This window comes from Ipomoea nil, unplaced genomic scaffold (assembly GCF_001879475.1).
Source record: "Ipomoea nil cultivar Tokyo-kokei standard unplaced genomic scaffold, Asagao_1.1 scaffold2939, whole genome shotgun sequence".
Classification (NCBI taxonomy): Eukaryota; Viridiplantae; Streptophyta; class Magnoliopsida; order Solanales; family Convolvulaceae; genus Ipomoea; species Ipomoea nil.
Genome location: NW_017619367.1, coordinates 424,924 through 442,628, shown reverse-complemented (window position 1 = coordinate 442,628; position 17,705 = coordinate 424,924). Strand labels below are relative to the sequence as shown.

The following is a 17,705-nucleotide window of genomic DNA, read 5'->3' as shown; positions in this document are numbered from 1 at the left end:
TCTAACAAACTCGCGGCGATCAGAAGAAAGGTGCTGGGTTTTTTGCACGACCGGCTTTGCTGCGGGATCGACGGCTAACTTGTGACAAATAACCGATCGGTCGATCCCGGGCATGTCCTCGGGCCCCCAAGCGAAGATATCGGCATACTCCCGGAGTATGGCCAAAATTTTTGCTCGGAGATCGGGGGTGAGGGCCCGGCCAATCTTAATCTTCCTATCCGGTCGGTCCTCGGATAGGGGGACTTCTTCTATCTCCTCGGAAGGCTCTGGCTGTTCCTTCCGATCTTTAGCCTCCTCTTTGGCTATGGTGTTCTTGCTGGCGGTTTGGGTCTTGGGGTCCCAAACGCTGACGCATCTCCGGTCGAAGACGATCAAAAGCTGCCGCTCGGGCAGTTTCTTCGGGGTCCTCCGCTTGGACGGGAACCTCGGCCGCTTGCTGGGCCTGCCCTGGTGCCTCCATCGCATCAGCACCCCCCGACCCCAACCGCGAACGAGCCGAGCGTCGAGCCCGGGAAGCAGACTGACGCTGCGGCTCTACCTGTGCGGTCGGTTGAACTGGAGGGGCGGCGGCTGGAGCCGTGTAAGCAGGCGTATATGGTGGATACCCAACCGGGGGAGTGTAGTACATCGGTTGGCCAGGCCAATACCCGTACGGCGGAGGTGGGACTGGGTATGGATATTGGCCGGGATACATCACCGGCTGTTGCTGATATGGCTGACCGGGTGTTGGGTATCCCGGTTGAATGTAGTTCACCGGTTGTTGGGCAACCGGGTATGTATTAGACGGATGTGGTGGTGAGAGATTAAGATTGAGTTCCACCGTCTGACCTTGCTGTTGGGTGGCATGGTGCTCGGATGAACTTGCTGCATCCGCCTGATCGTCGGCGAAGTTGTTGTGAGCCCACGGATACATGATTGCGAAGAGACCGGGTGCTCGTCAAGACGTTGCTTTCTCGGACGGATCCCCACAGACGGCGCCAAAATGATACTGCTAATTCTACGTAAGCAATATAAAATAAACCCGAGACCAATTAAAGCAAGTAAAAAATTTTATTGATCACGGTAAAGGCCCTAAGTACAATCTACTTGGTTGCTCTAAGTGCCGACTGACTGCGGTCGGGATTCTCTAGTAACAACCTATCGATCGTCCAAAAGTCCTCTACACTGTAGCTACTGTGGGTATTTATAGCCGCTGTGCCGGGGACAAGAATCCGGTCGTTCGGCATGTTCTCCACGTAACCACCACGTGTCATCCTCCCGGGTGCCCTGTCTGTCGTCGTAGAGAGCTGCCACGTGTCCTTCGTCAGCTCTCTCGCTAAAGGGCTACCGCTCGGTGGTCGACACTACTGCTCGGGCAACTCCCGGTCAGATCCCGACCGGGTTCTTCGCACGAAGCCCGACCTGTTACCTGCAAAAACAAAGAGAGAAAAACAGAGGCAAGTCGGTCGTGGTAAAGCTTATGTCGGTCGGGATATTCCCTACCAATATATATATATATATATATATATATATATATATATATATATATATATATATATATATATATATATATATATATATATATATATATATATATATATGTGTGTGTATATATGTACGTATGTATATATGTACGTATGTATGTATGTATGTATGTATATACACTAACATTTAAGTGAGTCCACTTGTTCCCATGAGTCTTGAGTCCGTGAGGACAAATCTTCTCCATTGATCTTGTATTCTGTATGATTAGTATTTTTTGGGCATTTTTTTTTTTTGTTTTCCTTTTCAGTTTTTATGTTGGGGGCTGTTTAGTAATTTGATTTCCTTTTCTGTTCCTTTTATGTATGGCTAGTATTTTATTTTAAGATATTATGCATAATTTTTGGGATAGTTTTTAAGATTTACATATATTCTTCCTTTGTTATTATCGATTCTAGGTGTTTTCCGTGATATTCGTCGCCAGAGTGCACACGAAAGTCATACAATGTGCAACCAACATCTTAGGCCCAACATAAGCGCGGAAATTAGACACACAATGATATTACCCGCGTACAAAAATTGAATTGCACAACTTCTCACACTTAGATGCACACAATGATATCACCCGCGCTCACATTGCACAAAAAGGCACCAACCTGTGCACAAGAGTTTTATTGCACAGTGTGTGCCTACCTGCTCAGTGCCACATGCACACGAAGATCTCCAACTGTGCACACAAATCCATGCAACAAGACTCCAGACGCACATCCCAGTAAAGAATGAATCTCAACATGACGAAAAAAAAGGAGAAAAAGAAAAAACAAAAAACAAACTACTCATTAAGATTTTACTAGCGTGCATCACCAAGTGCACAATAATACAATTGCACAACTGCTCACACCCACATGCACATGTGGATCCCCCGCTCACAGTGCACACAAGGGCACCACCCCTATGCACACGAATTGTACTACGCAGTATATGCACAACTACTCACACTAACATGCACACAAGATGGTCTACGTGACCTTCCCATCGGCACCGCTATACTTATATTGAATAGCTTTTTGCCACTGCTTTCCGCCAAAAAGTCGGCGGTACGACACGCCGTCCTTCAGATCCGTCGTCCATCGATGGGGCTGATACGGAATGCTTAACGTTACCATCCAATTGATACGACAACCCCCCCCCCCCCCCCCCCCCCCCCCCCCCCCAGAAACGAAAGTTGGGTGTGAATTAAGTGTGTCCACCGTGAATAAACGCGGCTAAACGTCAAGAAAATACGGTGACGAAAACGATAAAATTGATGACGACCTGAATCCCGACCAGTATGGTGATGACGCTGGTGGCGACGAATGGGACGGAAACACCCAGAATCGACAATAAAGGAAGAATCAAGAGCACAAACACATTACTCCGTACTAAGCAACCCCACATAAAAACAGAAAAGAAAAACCAAACTCGCACGGGATTAGCTCAATGGTTTAGTGGGCAGTATTTGGGAGAAGAGACCAAGGTTCAAACCTTGGCAGCGGCAGTGTGGGAATTTTAAAAAAAAAAAACTTCTAACCATACAAGATCAATGGATAAGATTAAACTAGACATTTATAGTTTCATTTAAATAAAATTAATACTTGTAATAAAATATTAAAAAAAAAATTAACAAAACTAATGATATTCTGAAATTGTTATTCTCAACTAGTATAGGTTTAATACCATTATGAGAAGCACATGCCGTAAGTGTCATTCCTAGATATTTGGAATGCATTGAATCTTTCTAAAATATGTACATAGGAACTATATATACAATGTAGCAGCAGAACATTAGTACAAAAGAGAGTCCTGCATGCTGCAAACCTTGGGGAAAACATGAGCAAAGTAGTATTACATCATTAATATAAATATGCTGGCAAATATCTGATGAATTGTTTTCTGAAACCAAAAGCAATAGTAGTCAATAAAGAAAGTGCAGATAGAAATGGGATGAAAAATAACTTTATTTCATCTGCCTTCATCATGGACTCCACTGAAAACTTGGCTATCTCCTCCTAGTGAAGCTTCCCATTCAATTGATGATATTCTAATTTGACTCAATGCTACCACCACCTCTCTCATCTCTGGTCTATTCACTGCTTCCTCGCTTAGACACCACTCTGCAATTTCTGCCATCTGGAAGAACATTTATCTTAGGATCAAGCACTTACCACTTATTCAAAAGTTATAACTAGTAATAAAGACACAATTTTATTTCCCAACAATTTCCCAAGTGCTAGACTCTAGCCTCCGCCCAACAATCTCCAGCTATCAAGTGCTAGACTTGGCCCAATCATTATTGTGTAAACTATGGTCTACATAGCTGTGTGGACCATATTATCAAATAATGTACACTCAGTACATAAATAATGTAGTTTTAGTAAATTAAAAATGTACATTGTATTCAGAGAAAGTACATTACTTGAATACTGAAAGTATATTATTTTGTATAATGTAGATTTAGTACACAAATAATGTACTTTTTGTTATGGTCCACGCAGCACTGTGTGAATTATGGTCCACACAATAATTTGCCAGATGTGACCTTTACTGGCCTCAACCCAACAATCTCTCCCAATTACTGGATGCTAGACTTAGCCTTTATTATTGACATCAGCCCAACAATCCCTCAACTATTCGGTGTTAGACTTGGCCTTTAACAGCCGCCGCCCAACAACTATGAAATTATAATTCCACACAAACCATAATATATAGATTGAATTATAGGAAAATTAAACAGGATATTTGTTACCAGGACTATGTGGTCTAATGGTATCCGGGGTGGACTTCCAAGTGGAAGGTTGTGATTTCGAGCCTCAGTGGAGGCGTTATTGGCTCTTTGTGTTTCAGTAGGTATTCAAAAAAACAGGATATTTGTTTGTTGATAGACAAATGTTGGATGGGTTGGGTGACGACCTTGAAAACATCTTCTGTTGGGCAGCTTCCCTTTAGAGTAAGATCTGTGATTGATTCCAAAGCAGATTCTGGGTCTTCATCTTGGAAAGTCTCTTGCATCTGCGTGCCAATGAAATAGGAAAAATGTTATATAGACAATATTTTATTTTATTTTATTTTTGTAGTGATGTGTTCTTGGATTCTAATTAAGTAATTTATTTTTTTGAGAGATAATTAAGTAATTAATTACAAGTGAAATGAGTGATTTTGTCTTGTTGGGATCCTTATTGTTGCGGTAGAGAGCACGCCGCCCTGTTATAAGCTCTGCAAGAACTACCCCGAAAGCAAATACATCTGTTTTTGTAGTTATCTGCAGCTCTTTCACTGATCTGAACCATCATATATATCAATCAAAAATAAAATTAATTAGCAAAAATTAAAGACACACAAATGAATGTATAGGAAAAAGTGTCAAATACACCCTTAAACTTTACCAGAGTGCAATTAAGTTTTTGAACTGCAAAAAATGTAATTTGACACTTGAACTTGTCAAAATGAGTCAAATATATAATCGTATTTGCCTATACTATTAATCACCATATACCACCCCTAACTGCCGAAATTCCAAAAATAAAAAAAAATAAAAAAATCCGCCATCAACACGGGAGAAGGCTCCATTCGGACCACCTTCTCCACCGGAGAAGGCACTAGTCCGGTCGCATTCTCTAGTGAAACCGGCCTTCTTCTTCAATTGTATAGGCGGCCGACAATCACCGGAACCTAATGATCGGTTATCCTAAGTGAATAACTAACTATTGAATTTAGATTCATCAAAATGATAAGTTAATGTGTTTAATTGAACTTTTTTTTAAGTTAAATGATTTAATTGCACTTTTGTATAAAATTCATGGGTATATATATAACTATTTTCATATATATATATATATATATATATATATATATATATATATATATATATATATATATATATATATAGAAGAGCCCTCATATGCGGCGGGGTTTTACGGTGCGGCGGTGCGGTCAAATTCCAGAATACACCAACAGTGTTAACAATATGCACCAACAGTGTAATAAAAACACACCCAATGAAATGTAATAAAACATCACAAAATACACCACAGACTCAAAAAAACACACCATATAACTCACCACCCCCAATGGTGTATTTCCGAACAGTGTATGGTGTTTTTACTCACACCTAATGGTGTGTGTTTGGTGATGCAGGGCTCTGTTTACTCTGTTTTGTGTGGTGTATTTCCTAACGTTGATGGTGCATATTTGGTGAACTATTGGTGTTACCGCACCGTAAGAAATAACCGCACCGTAAGACACTGCCGCACCTGAACCCGCCTCTATATATATATATATATATATATATATATATATATATATATATAATACACATGGATCTTAAATATCTATTTGAATTGCTTACTCAGGAGGAAGATAACCGGGTGTTCCAACGAGGCGTGTCGCTATCCAGTCGTCATCATCTTCATTGGTCCTATCAACAAGCCTTGCCAGACCAAAATCTGCAACCTTTGCTCTTAGGCCTTGGTCCAGCAAGATGTTACTTGGTTTTATGTCGCGGTGCACGTATTGGTGTTTTGTAAGGTCATGGATATACTCAATACCTCTACCAGCATCCAATGCAATCTGTACTCTAGCTGTCCAACACAAAGGCTGCCGCCCTGCACATACATCCCTCCATCATCTATCAAAAATGTTGGCCGAGACCAGTGAATGGTCAAGTTCAACAATTAATGATTACAGATTATTAAGTTAAGACAGGTGAAGGGTCAAGTCCAGCAATTGTCGAATAGAGAATTGCTGGGTTGAGGTAAGTCGGTATAGGACTAAGTCTAACAATTGGTAACTAGGAGATTGTTGAATCGAGGCAGATGAAGGACCAAGTGCAGCAATTGAATGCTAAGGGTTGTTGGGTCGAGACAGGTGAAGGGCTAAATCCAACAATTGTTGGCTAGAAAATTGTTGCATTGAGGTAGGTACTACTGTACTAGGTATAACTCCATGTCCAGCAATTGGTGGCTAGGGATTGTTGGATCGAAACTGAAGGGCCAAGTTCAGCAATTAGTTGCTAGGGAATTGTTGGGCGTAGACCAGTGTAGTGCCAAGTCCAACAATTAGTTGCTAGGAAGATTGTTGGGCGAGATAGTGAAGTCAGCATCATACCTCTCAAAAATGTGACAGAAAATAAAATTGTACATTTGTTACGGATTATAACTTTTGACGTAATGGTAAACCCTTGATCCTAATAAGAAGTTTCTAAGCAAAAAGAATATCGTGCGTTTTACATATATACATACCTTTTAGCAATGGATCGTGAAGATGATCACTAAGAGAGCCATTTCTAATGTACTCATAAACCAGGCAAAGATGATCATCTCCAGTGGCATAACCCAAAAGCTCCACCTACATTATATTAAAGACTTGATAGATATGATCAAATACTGCTTCAGTTCAGTTAAGTTCGCTCTGTAAAATTTAATTAGTTACATGAAATTCATTTCTAATTACCACATTTATATGATGTATCTTGCATAAAACTTTTAGCTCTGCAATGAACTCCTTTGACTTGTTTGATCTCATCTTCTTTATTGCCACTTCCTGATTGACACACAGACATTACAGAAAGCTAAGATTGCAATCTGTCTTATTATATATCCAAATGCATGCTTTGATAAGATATAAAGTTGGCAGGCATGACTAGGACTGCTTGGGTGGACGTCGACTCCAACACCAAGTGATTAGTGGATTGTTGGGCGAAGACTTGAAGGGCAGTCTAATACTCGGTCTTTCGAAAACGTGGCAGTATAAAGGGAATAAAGTTACGCCTTTGCTATAAGTTATAGCTTTTGGTATAGTAGTAAACATTTTATCCTAAAAATTCTAGATGTCATGGTGGGTAGAAGCCCGCGGGCCAACCCTAAATCGCCCCGCAGTAGGATGAATTAGGGCCTAGAATTTTTGACCCGCGAAAATGCGGGCCTCGCGGGTTAACAGGATATGCAGGCTGGCCCGAGACCCTTTCATAAATTATCATTATTTATGAAGTTATTTTTATTTTTGAAGTTAGGCTCGCATGAGGCGGGTTAAGGATGCATAATCCTAGCCTGTAAAGGCTCGCAAAAAAAAAAAAATCGTGGTGGGGCGCATTGACGCTCCTAGTCACAAAGTATTGGAGAACTGTTGGGCTGAGACCGGGCCAAATTCAGCACCAGATAGCTAAGAGGATTTAATGATATAAAAAAATTAAGTTACACTTTACTACGAGTTATAACTTTTAGTGTAATAAAAAACGTTTGATCTTAACATAAACCCTACCTGTTTTCCTAGCATCCCATAATACACACATCCATATCCACCACTTCCAATTTTTCTAGTCTCATCAAAGTCAGCAGTAGCTGCTGCAATCTCCTCAAGACTGTAGACTACCGGTCTTTCTGATTCAAAAACTGCAACATCTAGTACATTCCAAAATCTCACAACTAACTTTAATTTGCACATAGAATTTGTGAACATGCTAATTAAGAAGCTGCATTATTATCTCACCTCCTGTTGTGTCTGTGTAAAAGTATTGTTTATTAGAGGCTGATGAGGTTATTATGCCTTTGGATGTGGCTAATTTAGGTTCCTGCTGCTGCCCTTCTATGTTTCTCCTGCATCTGTTTCTCCCAAGTAGGATAATCCCTAAGGTACACATTGAAAGTAGTGCCACAACTGATACTATGACAGCTATTATTGTCCATCTATGATGCGCTTTGTGCACTTCTCCCACTGAAATAAACGGAGTTTTAAACAAATGAATGGAAGTCAACTTCAAGAAATGAAAAGAAAATTTGTGACACGGGCTCGTTTGGTTCGCGGAAAATATTTTAAGGGAAGTGGAATTGGAATTTCATGGAAAAACAATTATTAGGAAGATCAATTTCATTGTTTGGTTGGTGGAAAAAGAATTACTCGGAATACTAATTCTATTGTTTGGTTAGATTTAGAATTGTAAGGAATAATAAGTATAAAGACCTATATGCCCCTACGAATTAATAAGAGTAATATAATTAAAAAAAAAAGTAAGGGTAAAATAGGCATTCCATCTCAACTTTTCTTCCCATCTACCCTGGAAAACAAAATCCTTGGTCCAACCAAGGATTTTGTTTTCCTCAAATTTGAGGAATTCATTTTCCATTGGAAAATGAATTCCATGAACCAAACACAAGAAAATAATATTTTCCTCTACTTTAAGGAAAATGTTTTCCTTTGGAAAATATTTTCCATGAACCAAACATCCCCTAAAGACATTTTTGATAGGTTGTACTTGTAATTTAACTACAATTTAATTTATTGCAGAGCATATTTACATTGTTTGGTTGAAAGGAATTACAACTTTTTCCTTCAATTTGTGGAGGAATTGAAATTTATAAGGTATCTTTATGAATTTCAATTCGGTGGTAGATGGAAAGAATTTTTTTTTAAAAATGAAATTACAATATTATTATTGAAAAAAATGATGACGATGATTATTATAATTATTACCAAGGATATTTTAGTCTTTTCCTTTCAATTCCCAAAAATTTTATTCTCATCTACCAAAGAATGTAATTTGGATTCCTGCTTTATTCTATTTTATTTTTCATGAAATTACAATTTCTTTCCCCCTTAAATCCTTCCTTCAACCAAACACCCTGTAATATATGAAAACAAAGTAAGGACTACTGCAGTCAAGTTGGTCAAATTATTTGCTTGGTAACCACAATGTTCCAAGTTTGAGTTCAGTGTGAGCGGTCTATTGACCTTCATAGTTGGAGACGGTTAGCTATAGACAACCTAATTTAGTTTAGCTACTCGTGCTTAAATGGCTTTCTTGGTTTGAGTCAGTTAGCTATAGGCAACTTAATTTGGTTTACCTACTCGTGTTTATTGGCCTGTTTGATTTGAGTCAGTCAGCTATAGGCAACCTGTTTACCTACTTGTGCTTAATTAGAATTCTTGGTTTGAGTCAGTCAGCTATGAAAGACCTAGGCTGACTTACCTCTTTTGAGGTCCTTTATTAGCTAAGGTCACAAGACGCGATTTGTCCGGTGCACACCCTCAAATAGTGAACAAAAAAGAAAGTAGGATTAGACAAGTTAAGACTCACCTGGATTTGGTTGAGGAATGCCATTTAATTCAAGGGGAACATAAATGAGCCAACCAATATCTATAATATTTGGAGTAGCCTTTAGATAAGGGTTCAACCCTTCTATTTCACTGATTTGAGCTGTGAGTAAAGCACTTATACTGGACAATGTATCCTTTGGCTGAACAGTGTATGTGACCACAGTCTGAGTCTCCTTCTCCACACACCCACACAATAGATTCATCGTTACATTCTTTCCAGCCTTGTAACTTGCTTCTTCTCCCCCAACCTTCCAAATCTGCCCACTGAACTTCCCTATGGAAACGTTTTCAAAGGAATCATTTTCCTCTAGCTGGTAAACTGTTTCATAAAAGTAAGCTTGGGTGCCATTCACGTCTTTGCAAGTACAAGGCACTGTCACAAGCTCATCTTCTCTCTCACCATTAACGTTGTTGTGGTATGATATAGTTTTGATTTGGGATTTTTTGACTGAGTAGAGATTGGCGATCTCATCAACTTGGAGTCCATTGTGCTGGTATAGTATAGAGCTACATGTGTTGTTCAGGTTAGAGCAAGAAAAGGGGTAGATACGAGAGATCTGAACCGGTGAAGTAGCAGCCAAAGGGAACACTAAAACAAGAAGAAGAGGAATGAAGATCTGAGAAGAAGCCATAAAAAGTTGAGAATAGTGGTGCCTGTCTTGTTGTTAAAGGAATTGGAAGAAGCAAAGCACCAGAAATGATCATTTTAGGGAGGAGGCCGGAAATCTAGAAGGAGAACACATTGTTCCAATTTTTTTAATTTTTTTTTTCGATTTAAAACATGGGTGATCCTAGAGCCACGGGCAAAGTAGAGCAGTCAAAACCGACCGGCACAACTAGCTGGCCAAAAAAAGCCCGCTCTTTGGCGGTTCTAGGTTTTGCTGGTCCGCGGGCTAGGTCGACTCTTGCCACCCGGCCTTTGTTTTTTATTTTTTTTTTCTTTTGGTATTCCTATTCTTAAATTTTTAGTTTGTTGTTTTGTTAAGTTTTACCATTGTTACACTACTATAAAAATAATCAAAATAACTTGTTACATAAGTACTATTATTTAAATTTTAAAATAATAAACAATAATTTTAAAGTCCATAGTCTAAAATTATAAAACATTAAACAATAATCCTAAAGTTCATCAAATATATATATATATATATATATATATATATATATATATATATATATGGGGAAGGGATCAGGAGGGGGGGGGGGGGGGGGGGGGGCTTTTTGTGCGGTTGTGCAGGTGGACGCACATTAAGCATTAAACTGACGCACTTAAAGTACACAACAAACACACATTAAGTATTAAACTGACGCATTTAAAGTACACAATACATGCACATTAAGCACACAAACAAAACACCTTCTGAACACAAACCCACGCACCTTAAGCACAAAACTCATGCACCTTAACAGGGCGTTTGGTTGGAGGGATTTTAAATTCCCTTCCCACTTAATTCCCACCTAATTCCAAAGGCTATTAAATTTCGTAGTTTGGTTGGAGGGAATTACAATTCCATGGAATTGCAATTCCCCCATTTTCATGGAATTAAAATCCCATGTCCCCCCCTGGGATTTTAATTCCTAAGAAAAAAAGATAGTGATGAGTCAAAATTATCCCTTCCTTTTTTAACCTAAAATTAATGTCTAACAACAATAATGGACATTTTTGACTTTATACTACTTATTCCCTTTCAATTCCCATGTATACCAAACATTGGAATTGAAATTCCCAGTAATTCTATTCCTTTCAACCAAACACTGGAATTTAAATTCTCACTTTATTCCCAGTAATTCAACTCTCATGGAATTACAATTCCTTTCCCACATAATTCCCCCCTCCAACCAAACGCCCTGTAAGTTTCAACAACTACTCATATTAAGAACACAAATCCCACACACATTAAGCACAAACACACGCACCTTAAGCACAAAACTCACGCACCTTAAGTTTCAACACTACTCACATTAAGTACATACTCACACACCTTAAGCAGAAAACTCACGCACCTTAAGCATAAGATTCACGCACTTTTAGTACAAAACTCAAGCACATTAAAATCACACAATCGCACGGAAAGCATTCACCCACACTGGAACTTAATTTTTATATATATATATATATATATATATATATATATATATATATATATATATATATATATATATATATATATATATATATATATGGCCACTCTGGTGGGCTTGCGGGCCTAGGCAGGACGGGCCAAAAAAAAAATGCTCTTTGACGAGTCTATTTTTTAAACGCACGCCCTACCTAAGAAGGGGCCGGGGTAGAACAGCCTGGTGGGTACAGCCTATTTTGACGGCTCTACTGCAAAAGTAAATCACGAGTCACACAATCAGCTCATCGATTAGATCCTAATCTTTATTTGTACATAACATCCATACCTTACAACATTCTTGGACCCTTTTCACATACATGCTTCCATTAATGGAATTTGAAGCCCACACTGTTGCCCCCCCCCCCTCCATAACTACCTTTAATTTGTCAGTACATTGTTGTAGTTAGTTCATTCAAATCTACTTGTATTAATTGCCTGCAAGGCTGCAATATTAAAATGGATGGAGAATTTAACACAGAACATATATATAGTGACACATACATGCATAGGTACCAACAACAAACATAAGAAAAATAAATTAAAGCACAATTTGTAAGTATCCAATTGTAGTTTACAATTAATGTCTCTCTCATCCAGCTAGTAAAGTTTTATTTGAATAAAAATAATGACGTCCGCCTGGTATTCACAATGTCTGCATCAATATAATGGCTGAATGGCACTACACCTATTCTTTTCTATGCAAGTTCACCCTTTTGGGCTGCAGAATCTTACTAGTTTTAGCTGCGTGACAGTGATTTCTTTATTTTGCAATGTTGTCATATAGGCTAAAAAGTTGTTAGGCAAAGGCAAGTGAAAGGCCAAGTCTAACACTAAGTAATCAGGTGATTGTTTAATTTGGGAAAAATTTAAAGAGTTAAATTTAACACCATATTTCTTGAAAATGTGACGGACTAAGAAAAAATATTAAAGTTATATCTTCACTACTAAGTACTGATGAGAATCCAAATTCAATTCAGTTACCAGTAGATAGGATTACAGAAGTGTATATCAAGGTCTACCTCTAAACTCTCCTATCTACTAGGCTATTACATTAGACTTAATCTAACACCACATATTAACTACTATAGACTATAATAATAATAACAATAATTATTAATAACACTCACACACCCCCTCAAGCGGAAGGATGGTGAGAAACAACATGAAGCTTGTCTCGTAGTGTAGTGAACCTCGGACCTGTAAGCGGCTTGGTGAAGATATCAGCTAGCTGGTCCTTGGTTGGTATGAAGTTGACCTTGAAGTCCCCCGTTGCAACCTTGTCACGCACAAAATGATAGTCGATTTCCACATGCTTCGTCCTGGCATGGAACACCGGATTCGCGCACAAATACGTAGCACCTAAGTTATCACAACACAATGTAGCTGGCTCATCGGTGTGCAGGCCTAGTTCACGCAACAGCGAAACAACCCAAGTTACCTCAGCAGCGACATCGGCAAGGGCTTTATACTCAGCTTCGGTTGAAGAGCGGGCGACAGTGCGCTGTTTCCTGGAGAGCCAGGAGATGAGATTAGACCCGAGAAAAACCGCATAAACACTCGTGCTTTTCCTGTCAATAGGACACCCAGCCCAGTCAGAGTCCGAATAAGCATGAATAGTAGTAGTGGAAGAGGCAGTCAGATGTAGTCCATAGTAAAGGGTCCCCTTAATATACCGAAGAATCCGCTTAACCATCGTCCAATGATCGACAGTTGGAGCATGCATGAACTGACACAGACGATTAACTGAAAAGGACAAATCAGGCCGTGTGATAGTGAGATACTGAAGAGCCCCTACAATGCGACGGTACTGCGTCGGATTATCAAACGGTGCCGTAGACGGAGTTGCCGAGTGAGTAACTGAAGCCGGAGTAATCAAAGGTTTACAGTCCACCATTCCAGCCCTAGTAAGCAGATCAGTCATGTAGCGCCGTTGAGACAGAAGCATTCCACTAGGAACATCAACAGTTTCGATGCCCAAGAAGAACCCCGGTTTGCCAAGATCCTGAATTTTAAACACAGTCGCAAGACGGCCCAATAGAGTATCAAGTAGCGAGGTGTTATTGCTCATCATGATGATGTCATCTACATAGACAAGGAGGAAAACCTGTGACGCCTCGGAAGTGAGATAAAAAAGGGAGACATCTGTCTTAGATGAAGAAAACCCTGCAGACAATAAGAAGTCATGCAGCCGTTTGAACCAGGCACGAGGTGCTTGCTTTAAACCGTATAGCGAGCGTTGCAGGTGACAAACATGATTCGGATGAGTAGGATCTTCATAACCCGGTGGTTGTTTCATGTAAACCGTTTCAGCTAGATGGCCATTCAGGAAGGCATTATGAACATCTAGTTGACGTAGGACCCATTTGTTTGTGATTGCTAAGGAGAACAGCATACGAACTGTAGTCGGCTTGACAACGGGGCTAAATGTGTCAAAAAAGTCTTCACCTGCCACTTGATTGAACCCCTTAGCTACTAGGCGTGCCTTATGCCGTTCCACAGTCCCATCTGCGGTACGCTTGGTGCGAAAAACCCACTTGCACCCAATTATATTCATGTTCGGAGCAGGCGGGACTAGACGCCATGTGTTGCAGTAAGGCGTTGAATTCCTGGTCCATAGCATCCCTCCAGTGAGTGTGCCCAACAGCTTGAGAGTAGCAAGTTGGGTCCGCTGTGACTGTGGTGGTTAGGGCTTGAAATTCCTCACTATTGCCATGAGTCATGTGCCATAACCGCATAACATGGCCGCAGTCTTGAGGTTGTGCTCGACCCCGACCCCGACCCGAGGCCTACCTCGTCCACGAGCCGTAGGAGCAGGTGGCTCAATGGCTAAAGGAGGTGACTCATGAGCTAGGTTCAGGATCAGGAACCAGGGCAGGAGTGCACCCAGTACCCTGTATTGGTACGACGGGTGCAGAAGCCCACGGCACGGGTTGTGACTCGTCCACTTGTGGTAAACAACCTGTTGCAAAGGGAAACACAGATTCGTCAAAACGAACATGGCGACAGGTATAAGTTTTCCCACTGATTAGATCCATGCACCTATATCCCCTAAAGGATGGTGGGTAACCTAAGAAGACACACGGAGTGGAACGGTACTCGATTTTATTGCGGTTGTAGGGTCTTAGGTATGGGTAGCATTGACACCCAAAGACCTTTAAGAATGGATATGGAGGGAGCTTTTTGTATAGTTTATAGTATGGGCTTTCAAAGTTTATAGCAGAAGAGGGTAGATAATTGATTAAGCACGTTGCAGTCTCAAAGGCAAAATCCCAATATTGTTATGGGACCGACCCTTGAGCAAGAAGAGCCAAGCCCGTTTCGACAATGTGTCTATTGCGGCGCTCAACTCTTCCATTTTGTTCGTGCGTATATGCGCAGGATTGACGGTGATTTATCCCGAGAGTTTCAAAGGTGGTATGCAGTTTGCGATACTCACCCCCTAGATCGGACTGAATAGATTTGATAGAGCGCGAAAACTGCCGCTCTACCAAGACACGAAACAAATTAAATATTTTATAGATGTCTGATTTTACCCTTAATGGATAAAACCAGGTGAATCGAGAAAAATCATCAACGAGCAACAAAAAATACCGAAAGCCACTAGACGAGATAATTGGAGCAGGCCCCCAAATATCCGTATAAACTAAATCTAGTACATTTTCGCTTGATTTATCAATTCTATTTAAAGGAAAGCGACAAGACTTGTCAAGATGGCAAGCAGTACATGACTCTAAACTGACATTATTGTGCTGAACTAGACAGTGTTTTAGAACTTTATTCTGAACGACACGGTGAGGATGACCAAGCCTGCGATGCCATATTGTTGGCGTAGACGAGACGTGAGGAACGCAAAATGACTCCGGGACACGGTAACTTGTATAGACCTCCAGAGGTAGGACCTTTAAGCAATATTGCCTTGGTGTTGGAATCCTTCACAATGAAACAATTTGAGTGAAATTCAAAAAACACATGATTTTCAGTGGCAAATTTCTGGACAGACAATAATGGGACAGTTAAATTAGGGACATGTAACACATTTGACAGAAACAACTGTTTAGACTCAGGCGGGATTGATGCATGGCCAACCCGAGAGATTACTAAACCTGTACCATTCCCAACTCGGAGTGTGTCCGGGCCATTGTATTCATCCGAGGTGGTCAGCATGCCTGCATCCGGGGTCGCATGTGCCGTAGCGCCTGTATTGGGATACCACGACTCGGGCGGTGGTGCGGTGGTTGCCGGCGATTCTCCTGAAACCGCGACATGTGCCTGGGCCGGCGGTTGCGTGGTGTACCTTTTGTAGCAATACACCGCAGTATGCCCCTGAGCCCTGCAGATTTGGCACCTCGGCACACCGCGCCCACCTCGACCACCGCACTGGTTGCGCCCGCCTCGGCCGCCGCGATGATTCCGTCCTCCGCCATCACCATTCTGCCCAGTACTGCCTCGGCTATTCTGCTGCGGATTCCGACCAGCATAGAATGCAGCGTGCGTCGATCCACCATTGCCACCACCAGCGCCGAATTCATCTGCAAGTATGAAATCAGCAGCCTGCAAATAATCAGCTAACTGGGGAAGAGAAACCGGGGTGTTGGCGGTGAGGGCAGCAGCGTACGAGCGGTATTCTGGCCGCAATCCACGGAGGACATACAAATTCTGTTCGGACATGGTGAGCGGCTGTCCGGCTTGCGCAAGGACTTCTACCAATAACTCCGCCCGGCCGAGATATTCTGTGGGTGTGGCGTTACCTTGTCGAAGGGCCTGGAACTGTCCAAGCAGGTTCAGGCATCTCGCCTGAGTCGTGGATCCTAGCGCCGTGCACACCGAGTGCCACACCTCCGCCGCGGTAGACCGGCCAACTGCGAGGTGGAGAACCTCATCCGACATCGCCGAGATCAACAGGGACAAGATGGATTGATCTTGGCGCACCCACTGCTTGTACACCGGATTCGGCGCCGGGGTGGCGATTGTCGCATCGGAGCCGGAGTCGCCGCCCGTGGTGGTGAGCGTCGCCGACGGACACGGATGGGTTCCATCAATGAAACCCTCCAATTCCTGCCCCCGTAGGAACGGAATGATCTGAGTCTTCCAAAACAAAAAGTTCCGGGAATTGAGTTTCATTGAAATAAAGTAGTGTGCTCCCGCTAATGGATTTGATCCGGCCGAGGACGGGCCATCGGCGGGAATGGGAGAGCGTTGGGAGGAGTTCGACGACATGGGAATTTTGGGTACAATGGTTTTTCGAATTTGGAGGAGAGAGAAAAGAGTTTTGGATCGATTAGGCTGATACCAGATGAGAATTCAAATTCAATTCAGTTACCGGTAGATAGGATTACAGAAGTGTATATCAAAGTCTACCTCTAAACTCTCCTATCTACTAGGCTATTACATTAGACTTAATCTAACACCACATATTAACTACTATAGACTATAATAATAATAATAATTATTATTATTATTAATAATACTCACAGTACTAACTATAAATTTTGATATAGTGGTAAACACTTAATTCTAAGAACTAGTATCAGAGCCTCTTCTTAGTTTAGATGTTCTAAAGTTTCAATGCGAAATTCACAGCTTTTAGTGTTTTAGTGCATGGAATTTATGAAAACACTACACTAGATGAAGCCAAATATTAACAAATACATGTAGATCAGAGAGTAGCAGTAACAGTTAAATATTCGCCCACTTTGATAAAATAGTTAGCCTATCAATTAATTTTGACTTGTTTAATTACAATCGTTATGCTGTGCATCCGTATGCACCATGCATGGTGCATATGGATGTCAAAACGACGTCGTTTTATTAAAAAACGCGCGTCTCCCCTTTAAAAAAAATTCAAGTTCGATTCCCAGCAATAACATTATATTGTTCATTCATTCTGGAATTTTAATTCATAGGTTATAGAATTATAGTTCATTGATTATGGAATTATAGTTCATCGATTATGGAATTGTAGTTCATCGATTCTGAAATTTTAGTTTATAGATTATG

At 41.0% G+C, this 17,705-nt stretch overlaps 2 protein-coding genes across 2 annotated transcripts; both read right to left on the bottom strand.

Annotated features, from left to right (window-relative positions):
• Positions 1 to 3,181: 3,181 nt before the first annotated feature.
• On the bottom strand, positions 3,182 to 10,381 carry LOC109162358 (lysM domain receptor-like kinase 3). Its single transcript, XM_019311077.1, has 9 exons — positions 9,569 to 10,381; positions 7,984 to 8,208; positions 7,756 to 7,895; positions 6,949 to 7,038; positions 6,738 to 6,843; positions 5,846 to 6,101; positions 4,640 to 4,778; positions 4,411 to 4,509; positions 3,182 to 3,630 (listed from the first exon to the last, which is right to left on the bottom strand). The coding sequence occupies exons 1-9, from the start codon at positions 10,218 to 10,220 to the stop codon at positions 3,463 to 3,465; spliced, it is 1,875 nt and encodes a 624-aa protein (XP_019166622.1). The 5' UTR covers positions 10,221 to 10,381; the 3' UTR covers positions 3,182 to 3,462.
• Positions 10,382 to 14,548: 4,167 nt separating this feature from the next.
• Positions 14,549 to 16,925, bottom strand: LOC109162343. Its single transcript, XM_019311065.1, has 2 exons — positions 15,593 to 16,925; positions 14,549 to 14,667 (listed from the first exon to the last, which is right to left on the bottom strand). The coding sequence occupies exons 1-2, from the start codon at positions 16,923 to 16,925 to the stop codon at positions 14,549 to 14,551; spliced, it is 1,452 nt and encodes a 483-aa protein (XP_019166610.1).
• Positions 16,926 to 17,705: the final 780 nt, after the last annotated feature.